This window comes from Melanostigma gelatinosum (genome assembly GCF_949748355.1).
Source record: "Melanostigma gelatinosum genome assembly, chromosome: 22".
Taxonomy (NCBI): Eukaryota; Metazoa; Chordata; class Actinopteri; order Perciformes; family Zoarcidae; genus Melanostigma; species Melanostigma gelatinosum.
In genome coordinates this window covers 5044795-5067866 of record NC_136655.1, presented here as the reverse complement: position 1 = coordinate 5067866, position 23072 = coordinate 5044795, and the positions used below count along the sequence as shown (strand labels likewise).

The window sequence follows — 23072 nt, the reverse complement described above, 5'->3', positions numbered from 1 at the left end:
CAACGAAGGTCATTTTGAGAGGCTAAAAATGCTCGAAACATAAGCAAACTTGGCATACACATTTAAAGCCCAAAATGTAGTTGTATAATATGATTTTATTGGTTCAGAGTGGCAAATCGGCTCAATAGCGCCCCCTACAAAATTTCAACGAAGCAGCCCTCGCAGTACGTTTCACCTAGATGTATGAAATTTGGTAGGAACATGTATCACATATGGACTTAAATAAAAGTATATTGGGGCCATGCTCTGAACCTGCATGCAGTGTCTGACGGTCACGGAACTGAATGACAGCATCAACCAGAGTCCTCGCGCCGTCCGACGGTCGCGGACGTTCTCGGCCACGCAGGCCGGAGTCCCGCCGGCACCCCGACGTGCATGCACCCCGACGTGCATATAGCGAGGGCCCGCCCATCGCTGCTCGCAGCTTTAATTAGGGCCCGAGCACCGACGTAGTCGGAGCGGAGGACCTATTGAATTTCGAATGTTTATTAGGGCCCGAGCACCGACGTAGTCGGAGCGGAGGACCTATTGAATTTCGAATGTTTATTATTATTCTTATTCTTATTCTTATTTTTAGTGTTTCGTCGCAAAAAGGAGGTGCTTGGGATATTGGGAAGTTTGTGAAATTTGGCAAGCAAGCCAGAATTTGCGAAAATTGCAGTCTGATTGGGGTGCCCAGCTGCGGTATGAAATATTGGCTCGCTAGCGCCCCCTATTGAGTAGCCCCAACATCAGGTTTCACCCAGCTGTATGAAAGTTGGTAGGTATGTGGAACGTGATGAGACGCACAAAAAATCCTCTTGACCGTTTTCTCTAAACCAAACAGGAAGTCGGCCATTTTTGCTTTTATGACGTTTTTTGACCGTTTCAAGGCGTCATACTTTAACGAACTCCTCCCAGAGATTTGACCCGATTGACTTCAGATTCGGCTAGTCTGCTCTTGAGACCTTGGCAGTGAAAAGTTACTCAAAGATCAAAAAGTTATCGAACTATGTGGCCGTGGCGTGGCGTCAAAGAAACACCATTCGCCACGAAACAGGAAGTTGTTGTAACTCGGCCGTACATTGTCGAATCTGCTCCAAATCTCTCATATGTCATAACATCCTGACCCGGAACACATCTGTATGATAATTTAGAATCATAGTGATAGCGCCACCTAGTGGCAACCGGAAGTTGTACGCTGCGTACTTTGACATCCTGCTCCTCACAGATTAATCAGATCCCTCTCAAATGTTGTCAAACAAGCCTTAAGACCTTGATAATGCTTCATTGTGAAGATTGTAAGAAGTTACTGAAGGGCGGCGACGTGGCGGCTCGGCGAATTTCGATCCTTCGCCATGAACGAATAAACTGATGTAACTCGACTCCACATCATCAGATCTTTACCAGATTTCACGTGTTTGATTAGACTCCAGGCCTGAAGACATCTGCAGGCCAATTTTGAATCATAGTCATAGCGCCACCTACTGGTAACAGGAAGTTAAAGTCGTTATACTTTGGCTTGTTTCTCTTAGTAGGTAAATCAAATCAATATCAAATTTGTTCCACACAAATACAAGAAGTTCATAATGCCAGATCATGAAGCTTTTGATGTTTCGTCGAACGCCGTTGCCGTGGCGATGCAGTCTTCGCCGTTAACAACGAAGGTCATTTTGAGAGGCTAAAAATGCTCGAAACATAAGCAAACTTGGCAAGTAGATTACAAGGCCGAAATGTAGTTACAGAATATGATTTTATTGGTTCAGAGTGGCAAATCGGCTCAATAGCGCCCCCTACAAAATTTCGACGAAGCAGCCCTCGCAGTACGTTTGACCTAGATGTATGAAATGTGGTAGGAACATGTATCGCATATGGACTTCAATAAAAGTCTCTTGGGGCTATGCTCTAAACCCAACCGGAAGTCAGCCATTTTGTATTTTTTATGAATTTCTCATGTCGTTTTTGTCATTTCCAGGCCCTGCACTTTAACGAACTCCTCCTAGGGAATTCATCAGATCAACTTCAAATTTGGTCGGTACAGTCTAAAGACCTTTGTGATGAAAAGTTACTCAAAGCTTGTTGTTTCGTGAAAAGCTGTTGCCGTGGCGACGGAATTTCGATCCTTCGCCATGAACGAATAAACTGATGTAACTCGACTCCACATCATCAGATCTTTACCAGATTTCACGTGTTTGATTAGACTCCAGGCCTGAAGACATATGCAGGCCAATTTTGAATCATAGTCATAGCGCCACCTACTGGTAACAGGAAGTTAAAGTCTTGATACTTTGGCTTGTTTCTCTTAGTAGGTAAATCAAATCAATATCAAATTTGTTCCACACAAATAGTTCATAATGCCAGATCATGAAGCTTTGATGTTTCGTCGAACGCCGTTGCCGTGGCGATGCAGTCTTCGCCGTTAACAATGAAGGTAATTTTGGGAGGCTAAAAATGCTCGAAACATAAGCAAACTTGGCATACACATTTAAAGGCCAAAATGTAGTTGTATAATATGATTTTATTGGTTCAGAGTGGCAAATCGGCTCAATAGCGCCCCCTACAAAATTTCAACGAAGCAGCCCTCGCAGTACGTTTCACCTAGATGTATGAAATTTGGTAGGAACATGTATCACATATGGACTTAAATAAAAGTATATTGGGGCCATGCTCTGAACCTGCATGCAGTGTCTGACGGTCACGGAACTGAATGGCAGCATCAACCAGAGTCCTCGCGCCGTCCGACGGTCGCGGACGTTCTCGGCCGCGCAGGCCGGAGTCCCGCCGCCACCCCGACGTGCATGCACCCCGACGTGCATATTGCGAGGGCCCGCCCATCGCTGCTCGCAGCTTTAATTATTATTATTATTATTTTTAGTGTTTCGTCGCAAAAAGGAGGTGCTTGGGATATTGGGAAGTCTGTGAAATTTTTCATGCAAGCCAGAATTTGCGAAAATTGCAGTCTGATTGGGGTGTCCAGCTACGGTATGAAATATTGGCTCGCTAGCGCCCCCTATTGAGTAGCCCCAACATCAGGATTCACCCAGCTGTATGAAATTTGGTCGGTATGTGGAACGTGATGAGACGCACAAAAAATCCTCTTGGCCGTTTTGTCTAAACCAAACAGGAAGTCGGCCATTTTTGCTTTTATGACGTTTTTTGACCGTTTCAAGGCGTCATACTTTAACGAACTCCTCCCAGAGATTTGACCCGATTGACTTCAGATTCGGCTAGTCTGCTCTTGAGACCTTGGCAGTGAAAAGTTACTCAAAGATCAAAAAGTTATCGAACTATGTGGCCGTGGCGTGGCGTCAAAGAAACACCATTCGCCACGAAACAGGAAGTTGTTGTAACTCGGCTGTACATTGTCGAATCTGCTCAAAATCTCTCATATGTCATAACATCCTGACCCGGAACACATCTATATGATAATTTAGAATCATAGTGATAGCGCCACCTAGTGGCAACCGGAAGTTGTACGCTGCGTACTTTGACATCCTGCTCCTCACAGATTAATCAGATCCCTCTCAAATGTTGTCAAACAAGCCTTAAGACCTTGATAATGCTTCATTGTGAAGATTGTAAGAAGTTACTGAAGGACGGCGACGTGGCGGCTCGGCGAATTTCGATCCTTCGCCATGAACGAATAAACTGATGTAACTCGACTCCACATCATCAGATCTTTACCAGATTTCACGTGTTTGATTAGACTCCAGGCCTGAAGACATCTGCAGGCCAATTTTGAATCATAGTCATAGCGCCACCTACTGGTAACAGGAAGTTAAAGTCTTTATACTTTGGCTTGTTTCTCTTAGTAGGTAAATCAAATCAATATCAAATTTCTTCCACACAAATACAAGAAGTTCATAATGCCAGATCATGAAGCTTTTGATGTTTCGTCGAACGCCGTTGCCGTGGCGATGCAGTCTTCGCCGTTAACAACGAAGGTCATTTTGAGAGGCTAAAAATGCTCGAAACATAAGCAAACTTGGCAAGTAGATTACAAGGCCGAAATGTAGTTACAGAATCTGATTTTATTGGTTCAGAGTGCCAAATCGGCTCAATAGCGCCCCCTACAAAATTTCGACGAAGCAGCCCTCACAGTACGTTTGACCTAGATGTATGAAATGTGGTAGGAACATGTATCGCATATGGACTTCAATAAAAGTCTCTTGGGGCTATGCTCTAAACCCAACCGGAAGTCAGCCATTTTGCATTTTCTATGAATTTCTCATGTCGTTTTTGTCATTTCCAGGCGCTGCACTTTAACGAACTCCTCCTAGGGAATTCATCAGATCAACTTCAAATTTGGTCGGTACAGTCTAAAGACCTTTGTGATGAAAAGTTACTCAAAGCTTGTTGTTTCGTGAAAAGCTGTTGCCGTGGCGACGGAATTTCGATCCTTCGCCATGAACGAATAAACTGATGTAACTCGACTCCACATCATCAGATCTTTACCAGATTTCACGTGTTTGATTAGACTCCAGGCCTGAAGACATATGCAGGCCAATTTTGAATCATAGTCATAGCGCCACCTACTGGTAACAGGAAGTTAAAGTCTTGATACTTTGGCTTGTTTCTCTTAGTAGGTAAATCAAATCAATATCAAATTTGTTCCACACAAATAGTTCATAATGCCAGATCATGAAGCTTTGATGTTTCGTCGAACGCCGTTGCCGTGGCGATGCAGTCTTCGCCGTTAACAACGAAGGTCATTTTGGGAGGCTAAAAATGCTCGAAACATAAGCAAACTTGGCATACACATTTAAAGGCCAAAATGTAGTTGTATAATATGATTTTATTGGTTCAGAGTGGCAAATCGGCTCAATAGCGCCCCCTACAAAATTTCAACGAAGCAGCCCTCGCAGTACGTTTCACCTAGATGTATGAAATTTGGTAGGAACATGTATCACATATGGACTTAAATAAAAGTATATTGGGGCCATGCTCTGAACCTGCATGCAGTGTCTGACGGTCACGGAACTGAATGGCAGCATCAACCAGAGTCCTCGCGCCGTCCGACGGTCGCGGACGTTCTCAGCCGCGCAGGCCGGAGTCCCGCCGCCACCCCGACGTGCATGCACCCCGACGTGCATATTGCGAGGGCCCGCCCATCGCTGCTCGCAGCTTTAATTATTATTATTCTTATTATTTTATGTGTTTCGTCGCAAAAAGGAGGTGCTTGGGATATTGGGAATGTTGTGAAATTTGGCACGCAAGCCAGAATTTGCGAAAATTGCAGTCTGATTGGGGTGTCCAGCTGCAGTATGAAATATTGGCTCGCTAGCGCCCCCTATTGAGTAGCCCCGACATCAGGATTCACCCAGCTGTATGAAAGTTGGTAGTTATGTGGAACGTGATGAGACGCACCAAAAATCCTCTTGGCCGTTTTCTCTAAACCAAACAGGAAGTCGGCCATTTTTGCTTTTATGACGTTTTTTGACCGTTTCAAGGCGTCATACTTTAACGAACTCCTCCCAGAGATTTGACCCGATTGACTTCAGATTCGGCAAGTCTGCTCTTGAGACCTTGACAGTGAAAAGTTACTCAAAGATCAAAAAGTTATCGAACTATGTGGCCGTGGCGTGGCGTCAAAGAAACACCATTCGCCACGAAACAGGAAGTTGTTGTAACTCGGCCGTACATTGTCGAATCTGCTCAAAGTCTCTCATATGTCATAACATCCTGACCCGGAACACATCTGTATGATAATTTTGAATCAAACTGATAGCGCCACCTAGTGGCAACCGGAAGTTGTACGCTGCGTACTTTGACATCCTGCTCCTAACAGATTAATCAGATCCCTCTCAAATGTTGTCATACAAGCCTTAAGACCTTGATAATGCTTCATTGTGAAAATTGTAAGAAGTTACTGAAGGGCGGCGACGTGGCGGCTCGGCGAATTTCGATCCTTCGCCATGAACGAATAAACTGATGTATCTCGACTCCACATCATCAGATCTTTACCAGATTTCACATGCTTGATTAGACTCCAGGCCTGAAGACATCTGCAGGCCAATTTCGAATCATAGTCATAGCGCCACCTACTGGTAACAGGAAGTTAAAGTCTTTATACTTTGGCTTGTTTCTCTTAGTAGGTAAATCAAATCAATATCAAATTTGTTCCACACAAATACAAGAAGTTCATAATGCCAGATCATGAAGCTTTTGATGTTTCGTCGAACGCCGTTGCCGTGGCGATGCAGTCTTCGCCGTGAACAACGAAGGTCATTTTGAGAGGCTAAAAATGCTCGAAACATAAGCAAACTTGGCAAGTAGATTACAAGGCCGAAATGTAGTTACAGAATCTGATTTTATTGGTTCAGAGTGGCAAATCGGCTCAATAGCGCCCCCTACAAAATTTCGACGAAGCAGCCCTCGCAGTACGTTTGACCTAGATGTATGAAATGTGGTAGGAACATGTATCGCATATGGACTTCAATAAAAGTCTCTTGGGGCTATGCTCTAAACCCAACCGGAAGTCACCTACTTTGCATTTCTTCTGAATTTCTAGTGTCGTTTTTGTCATTTCCAGCCGCTGCACTTTAACGAACTCCTCCTAGGGAATTCATCAGATCAACTTCAAATTTGGTCGGTACAGTCTAAAGACCTTTGTGATGAAAAGTTACTCAAAGCTTGTTGTTTCGTGAAAAGCTGTTGCCGTGGCGACGCATTCTTCGCCGTTAACAACGAAGGTCATTTTGAGAGGCTAAAAATGCTCGAAACATAAGCAAACTTGGAAAGTAGATTACAAGGCCGAAATGTAGTTATGGAATATGATTTTATTGGTTCAGAGTGGCACATCGGCTCAATAGCGCCCCCTACAAAATTTCAACGAAGCAGCCCTCGCAGTACGTTTCACCTAGATGTATGAAATTTGGTAGGAACATGTATCACATATGGACTTAAATAAAAGTATATTGGGGCCATCCTCTGAACCTGCATGCAGTGTCTGACGGTCACGGAACTGAATGACAGCATCAACCAGAGTCCTCGCGCCGTCCGACGGTCGCGGACGTTCTCGGCCGCGCAGGCCGGAGTCCCGCCGGCACCCCGACGTGCATGCACCCCGACGTGCATATTGCGAGGGCCCGCTCATCGCTGCTCGCAGCTTTAATTTTCTTTATATTTTTAAAATATTTTTTTTAAACACAATCTTCTCAAAATCAGTGATGATTTTACATGATTTTTATGTTGTGAAAATAATCATTGTTTCTGTAATTTAATAGCACAGGAAATATATACAGCAGTGCTTAAAAAACAACAATAAAGATTTCTCTGCATTGTGTAAAAGTGAATGTTTGTGTCACTTTGCCCAACAGCTTTTTACTGTTTGTTGCTGAGATTGCCATAACTCCTGATATTCATTTGTGCAAAAATAATCAATTTACACGGTTGAGAAAAATAATCCAGTCAAAGCTGCATCTCAGAACATCCCTAATGTTTGTCGAAGAACTGTGTCAGAGGGAAAAATGAGTTTTTAAAGGCAGCGTTATGTCATTTCAGATTTTCTGTGCACATCTCTGTTAATATTCATTCACTGGTAAGGTGATGAGGTCGTGCACACACAAGTACTGCAAGGGCTTAAAGAAATGCTGTTTGTGGAACAGACGATCACACCTTGTGTGTAGGATGGTAAAATGTCCCCCTGCTTGTTGCTTTAACCTGGTGTGCTGTATTGCGTCATCATAAGACTGTTGAGGGCCTCTTACACTCTCCGCACTGCAGGAGGAAGCATTGAACATCCTGGACTAGACTGATGAGTGCTGAGAGCATTCTGAGAGCATTCTGTAAAAGCATGGCGGTACCTCTGGTTCCACCTTCAGGCCAAACTTCACCTTTTTTGCGGGTTTATTTTTTTGCAGTGGTATCCAAGAACAGCAATGTTTATTTGTTTTTTTTACATTTTTCATCCTTCCAATATTTTTTGTGTTTAATGATATCACATCCTTACCGCCAGCATATACTTTTAGTTGTATGTGTGGAGAAAGCATTGCTTTTTCTGTCTTACAAACGCAACCGATTCACTATTTAAAAAGCTCGACTTAACACAGCATGACTTAAACCAAAAAAATCGGTGAGTAAGACTAATATTTTATGCATTAAATCAAAGATGAAAAATTCTTCATGCATTTTTAAAGATAAACTTGAATTCGTGATAATATATCGTCTGTAGTGGAACACAAGTCAGATGCTCACACTCACCTTCTCTGTCCACGGTGAACAGCAGCAGCTCAGGTGGTGGAGTAAAAAAGTAAAGTATGATAAGAATAGTTCGTAAAACAATATTTTAATTATAGAACAAACATACTAAATGCATAAACAGATTGACATTGTAATACATTGACCTATTTCTAACTTTGTCTTTACATTGTAGATGATTCTAAGTCACTTTATTCACATGTCAGTCGCTCTTACTTACCTTTTCCGTCCACTGTGAACAGCAGCAGCTATTGCAACTTCATTCACTTTTTATTCACTGATATATTTTTCGCTGCCTGTTACTGCCGTATGTCTGTGTCTGATCATGATAACAATCCAACTGAGACCTGGACTGAGATTTCTATGCAGTTGATATCATGCAAATTGAAGACTGATATGACACGCCGGTGAAGTAATAACAGACACAATCACACAAAGAAACGTTTCAAGTTTCAGGATTCTTTAACATTCTACCTTCACATGATTTTACATTCCAGGTTTACATCTCAGAGATCAGATATTAATTGAATCAGGAAAAACAAAGGCCATGAGCTGAGGTAGCACAAAACGAATCTGAATGTGTTCAATAGTAACTACAATACAAAGCGTTTGAGAGAGTAAAATCCAGAATTCAGAGAGTTAAGTGGAATATTTTCATATGGAATAGATTAAAAAACCTGTGTTGAGAGGGTGATTCGGCGTTGAAGGAGACTACTTTCGGCAGTAGGCCACAGCACCGTATACCACTACTCCCAATACGGCGACTAAAGCAGCGCCTCCACATAACAGCTCAGTGGAGCTCAGAGGTTTGGGAGTCTTGGGAGCAGTGTGCTGTGGTGGCTCCGGCTTTTCTGGTGCTGCTTGAGAGGACTGGACTGAATGTTCCTCCACCTCCGAGAGGGGAATCTGTGAGAATTGTAGTTGCCTCTCTGACGGAGGCTCCACTTCCACCTGTGCAAGGAAAGAAGGAGGCTGGAGCCCCTGAGTGGGGTAAAGCTCCTCAGCTTCAGAGCTTGTGGTTGAAGGGACCGGAGTGGACGTGGTGGAGGGGGGGTCGAGCTTGACGATAGGCAGAAGAGGCAGTGCCATCGGGGGAACCACCTGCATGAACTCTGCAGGCTTCTTCTTTTCCACACGAGGCTCCTCTGCTGACACCAGGAGCTCCTCAGTTTCTGGGGCGTGGAGGTCCTGCTCCTCCTCACTGAGCTCCACCAGCTCCCTTTCCCCACATAAAACACTCATCGCGCTCGTTTGCAGCTCCTCGTCGTCTTCCTCCTCCTCTGTCCTCCTCGCCTTCTCTGCTTCCTCGAGCATCTCGGCCTCCTCTCGCTCCAGGTGGACCATGTCGGAGTTGAAGGAGTGGTTCTCCTCCCCGCCCAGAACCCCCCCGTCGTTGCTGTCCAGGCTCTTGGTGTCATCGGGGTCCACGTCGCCCATTGTGAACCAGGACTCTGCCAGCAGGCTCTCGCTCTGCCAGGGTCCGGGAGTCTCAGCATGGATCAGAGGCAGAGCATCAGGGCTGAGGGAACCAGACTCCCCACCTCCTCCATCCCCCCTGCTGGACTCGACTGGGGCCTTTCCCTCCAGAATGAAGACTGGCTGCTGCAGAGACAAGATGGATCACTTCAGGATTATGAAGCACTTGTAGTTTACTTGAGTAGTTCCATTTGGTACCACTCAGTTCTTCTACATTTCAGAGGTAACTATTTTTACTCCACTAAATTGATAGATAGTTACAGTTAAAATGAGCTCTAAGTTGATCACATTAGATACTGCTTATGTGTTAATGGGTTAATAATCCAATAATATTCAAAATCTTGCTTTTGTATCTGATAATCAGAGATATCTGCAGTGACAAACACATCATTCATCTTCTAGGTTTGTGGAAAAGGAATAGTTCGACACTTATTTGCTGTCTGGCCAAGAGTTAGAGGAGAACATTGATACCACTGTCATTCAAAAAGTCTGCCAGAATCTTTTTTAAGATCTGGGTTCCTACAAATCTAGAAATGGCTTCAATCTAGAACCGGGTTTCAGACTTCAGAGTGCTCGTCCTGTAGCGCCTTGTTAAGAGACATATTCTGAAACCAGAGACAACACAAGACAGGCCACGTGTTGCAAACGTGATACAACATTACACAGCGAGAAAGTGTTGAGGAGATCTATTCTGGGGCTGGCATGGAGGCAAATACTGCAATCAAAGCTGAAACGTGACACAAGGGGTGAAGAAGGTCCCCTTGAGACTGATTTAATGTCATCATCCTCAATCTGGAAAGTGTTCTTTCCAGAACCGATGATTTGATAGAGTTGAGATTAAATGTAAATGTCTTGGGAAGAGTTGAATTGATGGCATGATGGTGTTTCCGACATTATGAATCCGTCACTTCCATTTTACGTTTCTACTCTTGTCCGATTCTCACGTCATGTGAAATCACTGAAATAGTTTCCACTCTTTAGAGACAGATGGAGGTGTAAATAGTGCCTAAACATAGTAAGATATGCAGGTCGAGGCTATAGATAGTCACAGACGCTGCAATACGGAGCATGCCAGTGAGCAACTTTTTCCAGCCACGGCCTCACTGATGTCAATGAGAACACTGACCTGTTCAAAAATGTGGACCAGCATGTTGCAGATCAGTGTTTATTGACGTCACTATGTGTAGAAATATTGCTGGGTTTTTTTGTTCGTAGAAAAATGAGACAATCCTGGTGGTACTGTTAAATGAGTACCTGCTCATCAATGAGTCCACAACAACAGTAAGACAGAGGAGGCTCAATATGTGATACGAACTGATGTCTATGTTCTTCATTCTTTTTTAAACTTCACTTAAAAATATTTTGTTTCGATTTTGTCTTGGAACTTGTCCAAGTCTTAAGTGGGCGCTTTGGGATTCGTCCCTACCTCAGTGCAGTCTTAGTCCTCCCCCATTCTACACATTTTGTGTAAATAGGTCCTATTAGTAAATTAAGTATGTTTTCACATGAATAGTCACTGTTATTGTTTTAACACATGCACTCACTTGCATTCCAAGACTGAAACACTCTTTCATTTGCAAACAAAGGAAAGCAAACCACCTTCCTGACTGTTGCACAACAGTTACTTTTGTGCAATAAACCCTTGTGACTCTGGGACCTGGTCAAAAAATCAATAAAAAAGCTTTTAAGGCCTTGAATAAACCTTCCCAGCGCTAAAGAGCTAAATCTCCTGATTATTAATGCCCAGGTCTCTGTCTCAGCATTGTGATTTTTTAAAATGTTTGATTTCATGATCGAATCCTTTGTGTGTTCTCGTGCTGTCATGATCTAAATCCTTTGTTGTGTTACTCCACCTCCTCCAGAGTGAGCAGACTGAAACAGACGCCTTGCAGACGTCACTGATTCAATGGCCAACTAGCTGCCGTGTTGTCTGACCCAAGCTGTGCGCCCCGTAGACCTGTGCAGACTTCAATCCCAGAAACCTTCAAGTTTGCCACTCACACATTTTAAACCCTTCACCTGCGTCCTTCCTTGCCTTCAGAGAAACGAATCAACCTTTTCTACTCTGTGACCCCCCTTTACTTACTGGCCTACTTAAGTAATTGGATTCCCATTAATCCTATCCCAGCGATAACAACCTCACGGTGAAGTAAATGATCAGGGAGGTTTAGGGCATGTTTGTGCTAATGTGTGATGAAGACAGAGGGATTTCACAAACAAGAAAACACAAAAGGTCAGCTTTCAATGTCAAAATGGGAGAACTGGTGGAGATTAGAGAAACCAGCTCTTCATGGCACCCTCTCTGTCTCTTGCAAGGTGAGATTTTGCCCTTCACAACACCAGAACATGTTACAGATCACACACTTTTAACAAAGCACAAACGCAGGGGAAAAACATCAAATTTTGACTCAATGGACTTTCTTCTTTCTTTCTTCTGATTTCAGACTTAGTTAAGACTTTCTGCGATGTTGAATAAAACCATCCTATCATACCTGCGTCCTCTTGGTGCGGTGCTGAACGAGCTGCTAGATGAGAAGCAGATGCTGGAGATCAGAGCGAGGGGTTCATTCAGACACAAAACCACCAAACAACAGATAGGCAGACATGCATGCTGTAGCTGGCAAAGGACTAACAAGATGGACAAGCTGTGCAAAAGTCTCCCTCTCTCTCTCTCTCTCTCTCTCTCTCTCTCTCTCTCTCTCACCCACCCTGCTTCCCAGATACATGACATAACAGTTGGCTGCAGAGCAGTCAGTAGTGACTTTGCTGTGTGTTCAATATGAGAAAGATTAGTGATAATGTCAATAAAAAGGGAAAAAGAAACGAGTTGAACTCTTGAATTAGACTTTACCCGGTGTTTCCACAGACTCTGAAAGGTCAATGGTCAGTGGGTGAGCGCTTCATTTGGGTAAACAAGTCTGTGGAGTTTTATGTCCACTGTTCAAACAGCAGATGATCAGTCAGTCCACAGTGTGCTGCTGTGAGCCGGGGACACTGAGTGGAAAACTCATTTCAGATAGGAAGAAGAGCTATTTTGACAGTTGAACTTTCCAAGTTCTACCACCCTCTACTGGTTAGGTGTGTTACAAGACTGGAAATGATGGCAGGAGGCTTTTATATGTTGCACTTGCATAGCACCAACATGTATATTGTGGCCATGTACAAAAAACGGTATATTATACACATATAATATTTCAAATACACATATTCATATGCAGTGTAACTAAATGACCCATAAAATGTCAAACACTACGCAAACCCTATTTTTTCTACACTAGAAAAAGCTCGTCTCTTGTTCTAGCACCTGATTGGCTGCTGAGCCGGAAGTAAACATCATGTGACGTTGCAGATCACCTGATTCTCCGTAGACATCTTTACGAGTCACGACTGCAGCGATTAATTCATACCTCTTCGTCTGTGATTTTCGGGTAAACAGACACATATTCAAAGCTTTTATTGCACGACTAAAATATCCTTGTTGTTATTGAAGGTGTCTTTTATTTCCCAGTTTTATTTTTTGTGTTTTGTCGTTATTTTACCTCGTAGGCCCGCGAGGATCTTCAAGAGCCGCAACCATGGCGCTCAGCGATGCCGACGTTCAGAAGCAGGTAATGAAGCGATTTAACCTTCAAACATGTCACCATTCATCTGTTACCCACCGGTAACGTTTAACGGAGTCTTTACGTCGCCAGGCGTCTTATTAAAACACTGGGACGTGTTTATAATAGCTGTAATGTGCGTGTGTGCGTGAGAATGACATTGAGAGAGCTGCAGTAGGTTAGCACCGACATAAACACAAACAAGCGTTATTTAGGGTGATATTGACTGGTGGCTTTGGTCGTAAAAATGCTCCTTAATACAAAATAAACCGCCATTTTTAAACAAGTGTTATGGCTGAGATGCCGAGGTTCATATTTCCAAATGATCACATGATGAACACATGCCAGGGTCTGATGAGGAACTGGGAGTGAGTGTCTGGATACTGGAAATAACCTCCTGAAGGGAAAATGCAAAGCTGCAGAAGTCTGTACATGTGATTACAGTTCAGGTCTAGTGTTCATTACTGGTGGAATGTGCTTTTAATAAAGAATACATTAGAGATACTTGTACTTTATGCAGCTTTGTACTTGTACTCTCATAGCTCAAGAGGGAAATATTGTATTTTTTACTCAACCACATTCGACTGACAGCTGTTACGTTGTCATCTCCTTCGTGTAAAGTGAACACCATGTACCTCCAAAATTGGGGACTTAATTGTGGATTAAACAGCAATATGAATCCAGAAACATTACAGTAAAACACGCTGACATGGGACATTTTACTGCACAATCGATACATTTACTAAACGGTTCCAATGCAGGACTTTTACTGGTAGTGGAGTATTTTCACAGTAGTTTTACTTCAGTAAAGGATCTGAATACTTCTTCCACCAGTGACAGAAACACTACTCACCACAGTGATAAAGTGAGGCAGCAGAGATCACATCAGGGTGAGGATTCATCTCTGGCTTTATTGTGAGAGAGGTGACACGTTGCAGTCCTTAAAGTTCACACTTAAGAAGGAGCAATGCTTCATGATGAAGCTGTGGGCATTTAAAACCCCTACACATGTCGGGAATGGGTTGTATCTTTAAGGAAAGGCAGTCGTCTTTGTCATGAACGTTTCTTCTTCCTGTCTACAGATCAAGCACATGATGGCCTTCATTGAGCAGGAGGCCAATGAGAAGGCAGAAGAAATTGATGCAAAGGTAAAATAATGTGGACAGAGAGTAGAATGACTTGCTAATCATTCATTTTTAGTCGTACTTTTTTTTGGGACAATTAGTGAGTAAACAGTAGAGAGATGAGAGGAGGGAGGAATGCAGAAAAAACTCATTCTTTGATTGATTACAAGTTATTGTAATGTTTTAAAGTCCTCACCATCAGTTCCTGGTTGACACTCGCCACTAGGGGCGTTAGAAGCACAGTAAGTGCAGATTTCACACAACCTGAACCCTTTAAAATCTTAGGAAATTATTTTACACCTTATTTTATTGTTTTCATTTTACTAGAGTAGGTTTTTGTATTTTTATTTTTTTTTTTTTAATTCATCTTTAAAATGATATTTAAAAATCTGATTTTACAATATCTTGATTAAAATTTTCTAAAGTCCCAGACTAATCAATGAAAATAATCGTTATAATAATAGTTATTTGTAAATATAAACGAAAGTGTATAGGTTGTTTCGGGCCATATTTATAGATTATTATGTTAAGTTCTTTCAGATGTTTGCATTTAATCACAGCACTACAGTAGACCAGTCAGTGTAATATTTTCAATGACACAACACCAATTAAAAATCCATTCACCCGGCAACTTTAATATAACAAATTAAACCTTTTAAAGTGATCGATATTTAAAGTGAAGATGAACCGATTACTGGTCACAGAAACAGTGTTGTGATGCAGGATTTCCGCTGAGTGAACTGTGTCTCCTCCTGCAGGCGGAAGAAGAGTTCAACATCGAGAAAGGCCGGCTGGTCCAAACTCAGAGGCTGAAGATAATGGAGTACTACGAGAAGAAGGAGAAACAGATCGAGCAGCAGAAGAAAATGTGAGTCACGGCGGGAAATCACAGGACGCATCAAGTCCTCCCTTCCTTACTCCGGTCTTTTTTAAGAACAAAGAAATATTTGTATGTGTGGCGCAGAGTTTCCGTGACTTTATTGAGTCTCTTCGTCCCCACAATGACTCTTTTGTAACCTGCTCCAAACAGTCTAAAGGGCCCCAATGTGTGTGTTATTTGTCTACTTAACAGTCAAATGTCTAACCTGATGAACCAGGCTCGACTGAAGGTGCTGAAGGCCCGGGATGACATGATCGCGGTAAGCAGCTGTATCCTCCTGTTGGCATCAAACTGTCAGATTTCATCTCCAGAAGAGACGTGGATTCTGTAAATGACACAGTGTGTAATTGTAAGAAACCCCCGTGTGTATTTGTGCGCTCAGGAAATGCTGAGCGAGGCACGCCAGCGGCTCGGTACCATCGCAAAAGATCCAGCCAGGTATCCAGCTCTGATGGACGGATTGATCTTACAGGTTAGTTTTACACCCTCGGCTACTTCACAGCCAGGTACAGCCGCGCTGTGTTTCTGTTATTTCGTCCACCCCATTCATATCAATGAGGGTACTAAATAGTAGAAACGCCCAACTCACTACAGTTCAGCAGCACCACGGAACGCATCCTCCAAACTTACACCAAAAATGTAACATTTTCACCTTGATGAAGGAGGATTGTTGCTTAGCGAGGTGTACCTAATAATAATAAACTGGTTTCTGAGCGTATATGTATATATATCGACTACTGAGCATTGATATCCCTTTCATAATCTTTCACATCAGGGACTATATCAGCTTCTGGAGACCAAAGTGACTATTCGCTGCCGCAAACAGGACATTAAGATGGTACAGGTGAGTAAATTAGCCACTCTATGTTCATAATAACATCGTTTATCCATTTCAAAATCAGGTTCTTTACTAACCAGATGTGTATATATCGAGTCAGCTCCTTAAAATCAGCTGAAATTAGATTTTCATTTTGACTCAGGCATCCATCCAGAGGAATATTCCGATATATAAAGCATCTGTGAAGACCAGCATCGAGGTCCGCATCGACCAGGACAACTTCATCCCCCCCGACGTGTAAGAGACATCACATTTGATCGTCAAGTTAAAACTTATTGGATGAGTATTTCCTTGATTTGACTTCTCTTGTTTTGGTGTTTGTCTCCTGCTTCAGCTCCGGAGGTGTTGAGATCTATAACGGTAACGGGAAGATCAAGGTGGCAAACACCCTGGAGAGCAGACTGGAGCTCATGGCTCAGCAGGTAGGGAAATAGAGACCGCTCAAATCCTCCTCTTCCCACATGCATCAGAAACACTATTAAGCCTCCCTTTATTCATCTATTTAACTTTATTTGTCCACGTGAGGTGCTGCAAGTGACACATCAGATGACATATTTTATTTCTGAGTTTTAAATTGTGTGTCTATTTTGCATCTCGCTTTTGTCGTCTATTGTGAGATACTCAGTGAGGCTTTCCTGGTTAAACAAAGGTCAAATAAATGCATGAATAGCTTTATTGGTCTAAAATTGAATTACCTGTTAAAGGAGTGGTGCAGTTGTTAACGAAATGAGATTAGCGTAGCTCTCACGTTAGCCCAACTTTACATTTTCTACACGGGAACTAAAAGGGACGGCACTCGTAATAAGACGGAGCGACAGATGTTTTACAGGTTTACATACAGGATGTTTGTTAGGTTCCTTAATTTATTGTTTCGTCTTATTGTTACATTATAAAACATTTTATTTACACTTGATAAACGCATTAAGTGTGCAGAGTTTACATCCTATAGTATAAAACATGTAAGTAAAATACATGAATATAAGAACCTACAACAACTGTTAATGATCATTTTTGTTGATGTTTCTTTAGTCTCAATAAGACTAATAATAATAAAAAAGTCAAATGCATTATATTTAAAATACACAGCAATTTCCTGTTACATCTTTGTATGTTTGACTTTCCTCGTATTTTATTTTTGCATGGGTTTTTTTTCCTTCTAAATAGAGCTGAAATGAGCAATCGATTAATCTATTAGTTGATCGAAAGAAAAATAATTAGCAACTATTATAATTGAATCATTGTTTTAGCAATTTTTCAAGAAAAAATGCCAAACTTTCCCGAGCTGCAGATTCTTAATTGTGAGCATTTTCAATACCTTCAGGTTTTAAACATTTGATCGCACAAAACTAATAATTTGAATACGTCACCTCAGGTTTTAGGAAACTGCGCGATGTGTTTTTGACTTATTAACCGCGTGTTTCTGTGTTTGCAGATGATGCCTGTAATCCGAGTGTCACTCTTCGGTGCCAACCCAAACCGCAAGTTTCTGGACTAAATGGCGCCGCCGTATCAGAAAATCTCTCCTTTGTATTTTTTTATTTTGTCACATGAAAAGTCACTCCTCTGTCTGTGAAACGAATTTCCGATGCAAACGAGACGCGTTGTTGTTGTGTGATGTGTTGCTGTATTTTTCTGTGCATTAAGGGGCTTGACGGACGCTGCGGCTCAGCGTTACAGATGTGCATTGTGGGTACTGCACAGTTGTTTACTCTGCTGCTCCCCTTCGAGGTTCTCTGTTTACACCGATTAGTCGGGGACGACGGGATCTGGTGATTGGCTGGATGTTTAACAGGTTGTCCTCCTGATTGGATCATGACAAACACAGCATCCGTGTCACAGTTTCATTAACCTCTACCCCGCATTATATGTCGCATGGGGCAATGTGTTGCTAATGGATGTCTGCTCCAACCAATTACAGAGGAAATAAATGGTATCCTTGAAACCGAACTCAAGACAGTACATGACCTTACAGAGTTAATTTATTGATGTGCGTTATTCTGTCATGAATTAAACGAGTGGGTGATATCATTCCAGAGGGTGCGCTGTATGTATATGAGGTTTCCAGATTAAATTATACGTATGTGTGTGTTTTTGTTTATTGTTCTTTACTTTTTCTTTTCTCGTTTGTGTCTCAAACTGGTGAGATGTGATATTGTGGAAATGTAAAACATAATAAAATATAAATCATTACTTTCACTGCTCTGCTCTGTTTTGGCTCAAACAATGTCCCAATCATGCTCCATTCATTAGTGTATCACATGGTATTTGTTAGACAGAAATGCCCCGATTGTCCAGTCGCTCTGAGTATTTCGCTGACGTCCTCGACTGATAGCGGAGTCTCTGCCGAGCAGAGACACAGGACACCAGAAGCTCCCTCTTGTAAGTATTTTATGTTTCATTTTTTAAATCTGAAAGCAAAGCAGTACTGAATAGGCTCTTGGCAGCACTATAATGCCAGTAGCATGTTATCATGTTGACCCGAAAACAAGTCAAATTTATTGACCCACTTCTCGGCAAGAACTTCACGACCTCTCGTCCGAGGTAAAAGGACTTAAATGTCTCATGCATGTCTCGCGTAGTATTTCTTTCTTTACGTCTTCAAACACAGCAAACCTGCTCTTGTGGCGGTAGTGTGATCATGTTCTAGCATCCTCCTGTGGCACATGAGGACATGGTGATCCAAATCTGCCAGGCTCTGCTCACTTGTGTGACCCTCCTGTGGGCTGTAAGAGGGGCTGATGGGATGCCAGACCCTGCTCAGAGGGACCTGCTGATGCGGCAGGAGGCGTCCAGACAGACGGGAGGCCGGGTGATACTGACGACGGCCGAGCAGAAGCTGGACGTTTACCTCCATCGTTTAAAGGAGCGAGAGATGTCTGCTGCACAGTTCCCTCCTGCTATCCACTTCTTTAAAGCAAAGCCCCTCATCCAGAAGAGTCCAATCTTCAAACTGCTGCAGAAGATGCCAAAAGGTGATTTTCTAACTCACAAGTGTGGATGAACATTTGTTTTCTTTATGGTTTTCCTTCATTTAGCTGCACAGTTTGGCCACGGTGACATTTTATTAAGAGACGTAAACATAGAAGACCGTATTTTGAATCAGTTTTACAACAAAAACCCTTGGTTAAAAAAAAAAAAGAACTTCAACACAGGCTTTCTGTGATGATTTCATGTAGCATTTTGTATAATACGGTATATGTTGTGGCTGGAAGCTTTGGATACGACTCAAACGGCCTCTCTTCATCGCCAGCATGATTTAATAATGTGTAAAACTACTAATATCACATGAGCATCTGTGAGATCTGGTTCACTTGTAAAATGGCACTTAGAGATGAAAAATGACACAACTAATTCAGACAGTCACACATGAACACAAAGATGCAAATGAGAAAGACAAAACCACTACAAAGAGGTGAACAATTCCTCAAAGACACAAATGACTAGAAAAGGACAAACTATAAAGCTACACACTACAAATACAAAGATATGCAAAACAACTACAATGTTACGCAAAATGGCTACAAAGAGACTATTTCTTTTTTTTTAAGTTCCGCAAAACTACTACGAAGGCTACAAAGATTAATAAAAGGACTACAAATAAAGAAAAGACTACAAAAGCAATGCTGAATGACTTTAAAGACTCAAATTGTCTACAAAAACAGACTAAACAACTACAAATACACACAAAATGACAAGAACTGATGAGGCCATTGTCTCATTATCTGTCCGTGTTCACAGCACCCAAAAATAAGCAAGATCCTGATGTGATGTGACTGTCTAAGCTCAGCGCATCAGTCTGAGTTTGAGGTTCTATCCGGTTGCTTTGACCACAGGTGCAGTCCTACACATCCACACCTCCTCTCTGGTCGGTGTCGAATGGCTGGTGAAAAACGCCACCTACCGGCCTCACTGCTACATCTGCTTCACCTGGAACAACTCGGTCCGCTTCTTCTTCTCCGACCGCCAGCCATTCCCTCGATGGGGCTGCTTCTACTGGCAGCTGCTTGAGACCTTGAGAGCCGGAATGGGAGACCCTACAGGCTTTGATAACAGGTTGAGTAAGATATCACATTTTTAAGTCAAGAGAAAGTGGGAGAACTTTACCCAGAATATGTATATATATATTATTATATTTATATACATTTATTTATTTTATTTCTCAGTTTAATGCAGCGCCTCACACTGTTCACCGAGGATCCAGATGGTGAGTACCCGAGCCAAGAGGTTGTGTGGGAGAAGTTTGAAACAGCCTTCATCGCAGCTGCTGGGCTGATCACCTACGCACCCGTGCTGAGGGACTACTTCTATCAGGGCCTAGAGGAGCTCCTCCATGACAACATCATGTATCTGGAACTTAGGAGCGGTCTCTCAAGGGTTTGTGATTTTGTTTCTTCACACCTGATTCCCCCCCCCAGCTCCAGCTTCTCCCTGCAGCAATGGTGGATCTGACATTTCTGCTTTTCCTTTGTGTGTTTTCAGGCGTATGAGCTTGATGGATCCATTCACGATAAGGTCTGGACTCTGAAAACGTTTCAAGAAGTTACAAGGAAATTTGTAGCGGATCATCCGGACTTTCTTGGGGCTCGTGTCATCGTTTCTGTGCACAGGTACTGATGAGGTTTCAACAAGACATATCTCTGAATACTTAGTACTTAATTACTCATGTTGTGAGTAGTTTAGGTTTACTTTTAGTCATGATTTAATATTTCTAAAACATTCAAGTTGAATTGCATTTTCAATTCAGTAGGCATAATTGCAACAATGGAAGAAGTACTCTGAGCCTCTTTCATTACCAGTGTTGTCAGCTAAATGTATCTAAAGATTTAAAAGTACTCATTATGAAGAAGAATGCCCTCTGTGACTCGCATGATTGTTGATGTAATGTCACAGATTTTCACATTCAGTCACAGAATAAGTGGGTTGCGTCGTGAATTAACAAAGTCTGGGCCGTGTGCCATCATTTGAATGCTCTGACTATGTCCCCCGTAGGGACAAACATATTTCTGTAACGATAATAAATTATATCATCTCTTAAATGACTTCCATTTCCTGTTTTCTGGAAACAGAGCTCTGGAATTATTCCCAGGCCTCTCCACCAGTTCAGTACCACTCAACATCTGAGAACAGTTGTATAACGTCTCCCATTAAATGTCTTTTTGGCAGTGTTGGTAAGGGGTTTTTCGCCAGCTGGTATTATTTTGTCAAGCTACTTTTGAGCGAGGCACAAGTAGCTAGAAATACAAAAAAGATAGGCATCTCATAATGTAAATGTTAATGTGAAATTACAGGTTTATTTTGGTTTGTGAGTCATATAGGGTCCTGATTTCTGTGTCTGTAATTGTTGCTGCTTTTTTCAGGGCTCTGAGTGTATCTGAGGTCAAGGCAGCTGTGAAAGAGGCCATTCAGCTGCAAAAGGACTTCCCAGATGTTGTAGCAGGATTTGACATGGTAAGAAGTAATGTCTTGTTTACTCACTTGTTGGACTAAAACAATATTTGCTGGGATATTTTAATTAGCTTGTCTGCGAGCTAACATTGCAGTTTTGCAGGTTGGCAGGGAGGACAGCGGGAGGACTCTTTGGTATTTCAGGGAGGCACTTTCTCTGCCAGCTGAACTGGGTGTCACGCTGCGATATTTCTTTCACGCAGGAGAAACAGGTGGTTGGACCAAAAGCACAGCATACATCATTGTTACAAAAACAAAACAGCACTTTTCAAAAGTTCAATAAATCTTTTGAAATTTACTTTTGATTCCACTTTGTATGCTCTCTTGTAGATGATGAAGGCACCGACGTGGATCAAAACATTCTTGACGCCCTTCTGTTCAACACCACGCGCATCGGGCACGGCTACGCTTTGGCACATCATCCACTTGCCAAAGAGCTTTCGAGGAAAAGAAACGTAGCTGTGGAGCTGTGCCCCATCTCAAACCAGGTGAGAGAACCTATTAAAAACAAAATCTGGTGTGTGCGAGGGTGCTACGTGCTATGAGACGGGACTGAGACCAAAAGTGTTTCCATTGAGATGAATTGAAATTCCTGAAACTGTAAATGATTTATATATCTATCTCGCGCTCTCTCTCTCTGAATGTGTTTGACCTCTGACCTCCAGGTGCTGAGGCTGGTATCGGACCTTCGGAACCACCCTGCAGCTGTGCTGATGTCTGAGGGTCACCCGATGGTGATCAGCTCCGATGACCCGTCTCTGTTCGGCACCACGGGCCTCTCCTACGACTTCTATCAGGCCTTCGTTGGCATCGGAGGATTAAAAGCAAACCTGGGCACTCTGAAAGAGCTGGCTCTTAACTCCATCAGGTGACAATCAGTTGATTTGATCCCCCTCATGCCTCACTTAAGCACATTTTAAATGTCAGCAAATTGATTTTCACATCATGAATGATAATCAAGGGCTGTAGGAAGCTAGAAAACTTCTAGTACACTTTAGTAGCATTGAAGGATGTGATTTCTAGTGTGTGGTGGAAATCCTTTTTATTTGTATCCAACAATTAACAAATGATGTCATATCAATGATGGTGTCTTCTGCCTGCAGGTACAGCTCCTTGCCAGCTCCTCTGAAGGACAAAGGTCTTGTCATGTGGCAGAAAAAATGGGACGCCTTCATCTTTAATCAGTCATGACAACCAAACCGAATTCTTCTCCCACTTGAATGATGATTGTAATAACGCTAAACTAAAACATCTACAGGCTTCATTGGCACTACTGTATCTTTGTAATTGGTGAAACTCTCATAGGAGTTCCTGAACAGGTTTTCTTGTCTTGAAACCGCTACAAAGAAACGTAACGCTAAAGTAGCTTGCTGGTGAGAAATGCGATCCACATACATTCAGTCCTGCTCTGCGTAGTTCAAATGGTCCACATGCAATCTTTTTTCATCATAAAAAAGAATTTTCCACACAATCTGTCATAGCAAATGTTGACTTCTTATTCAAAACCAAGAAAAAGGAACTTGCCACTCAAT

At 42.4% G+C, this 23072-nt stretch overlaps 3 protein-coding genes across 3 annotated transcripts; 2 read left to right on the top strand and 1 right to left on the bottom strand.

The window, feature by feature from the left end:
* Positions 1–8616: 8616 nt before the first annotated feature.
* LOC306795654 (uncharacterized protein) lies at positions 8617–12285 on the bottom strand. The gene is made up of 2 exons (XM_079294233.1): positions 12147–12285; positions 8617–9780 (listed from the first exon to the last, which is right to left on the bottom strand). Exon 2 carries the CDS (start codon positions 9613–9615, stop codon positions 8890–8892), a length of 726 nt encoding a protein of 241 aa, XP_079150359.1. The 5' UTR covers positions 9616–9780; positions 12147–12285; the 3' UTR covers positions 8617–8889.
* Positions 12286–12951: 666 nt separating this feature from the next.
* atp6v1e1b (ATPase H+ transporting V1 subunit E1b) lies at positions 12952–18291 on the top strand. Its single transcript, XM_079294769.1, has 10 exons — positions 12952–13082; positions 13201–13262; positions 14336–14401; positions 15136–15245; positions 15450–15516; positions 15640–15729; positions 16033–16101; positions 16238–16332; positions 16430–16517; positions 17528–18291. Exons 2-10 carry the CDS (start codon positions 13230–13232, stop codon positions 17588–17590), a joined length of 681 nt encoding a protein of 226 aa, XP_079150895.1. The 5' UTR covers positions 12952–13082; positions 13201–13229; the 3' UTR covers positions 17591–18291.
* Positions 18292–18741: 450 nt separating this feature from the next.
* ada2b (adenosine deaminase 2b) lies at positions 18742–22959 on the top strand. The gene is made up of 9 exons (XM_079294232.1): positions 18742–19067; positions 19929–20148; positions 20259–20469; positions 20575–20702; positions 21453–21543; positions 21644–21752; positions 21871–22028; positions 22206–22408; positions 22644–22959. Exons 1-9 carry the CDS (start codon positions 18767–18769, stop codon positions 22729–22731), a joined length of 1509 nt encoding a protein of 502 aa, XP_079150358.1. The 5' UTR covers positions 18742–18766; the 3' UTR covers positions 22732–22959.
* The last annotated feature ends 113 nt before the right edge of the window (positions 22960–23072 follow it).

Bases quoted from the DNA above. Each gene is read 5' to 3' on its own strand.
- atp6v1e1b (XM_079294769.1), top strand. From the start codon at position 13,230: ATGGCGCTCAGCGATGCCGACGTTCAGAAGCAG. The intron at 13,263-14,335 runs GTAATGAAGCGA...TCCTGTCTACAG, and splicing joins ATGCCGACGTTCAGAAGCAG to ATCAAGCACATGATGGCCTT. The intron at 15,246-15,449 runs GTGAGTCACGGC...TCTACTTAACAG, and splicing joins ATCGAGCAGCAGAAGAAAAT to TCAAATGTCTAACCTGATGA.
- ada2b (XM_079294232.1), top strand. From the start codon at position 18,767: ATGGTGATCCAAATCTGCCAGGCTCTGCTCACTTGTGTGACCCTCCTG. The intron at 21,544-21,643 runs GTAAGAAGTAAT...GCAGTTTTGCAG, and splicing joins TTGTAGCAGGATTTGACATG to GTTGGCAGGGAGGACAGCGG. The intron at 22,029-22,205 runs GTGAGAGAACCT...TCTGACCTCCAG, and splicing joins TGTGCCCCATCTCAAACCAG to GTGCTGAGGCTGGTATCGGA.
- LOC306795654 (XM_079294233.1), bottom strand. From the start codon at position 9,615: ATGGGCGACGTGGACCCCGATGACACCAAGAGCCTGGACAGCAACGAC.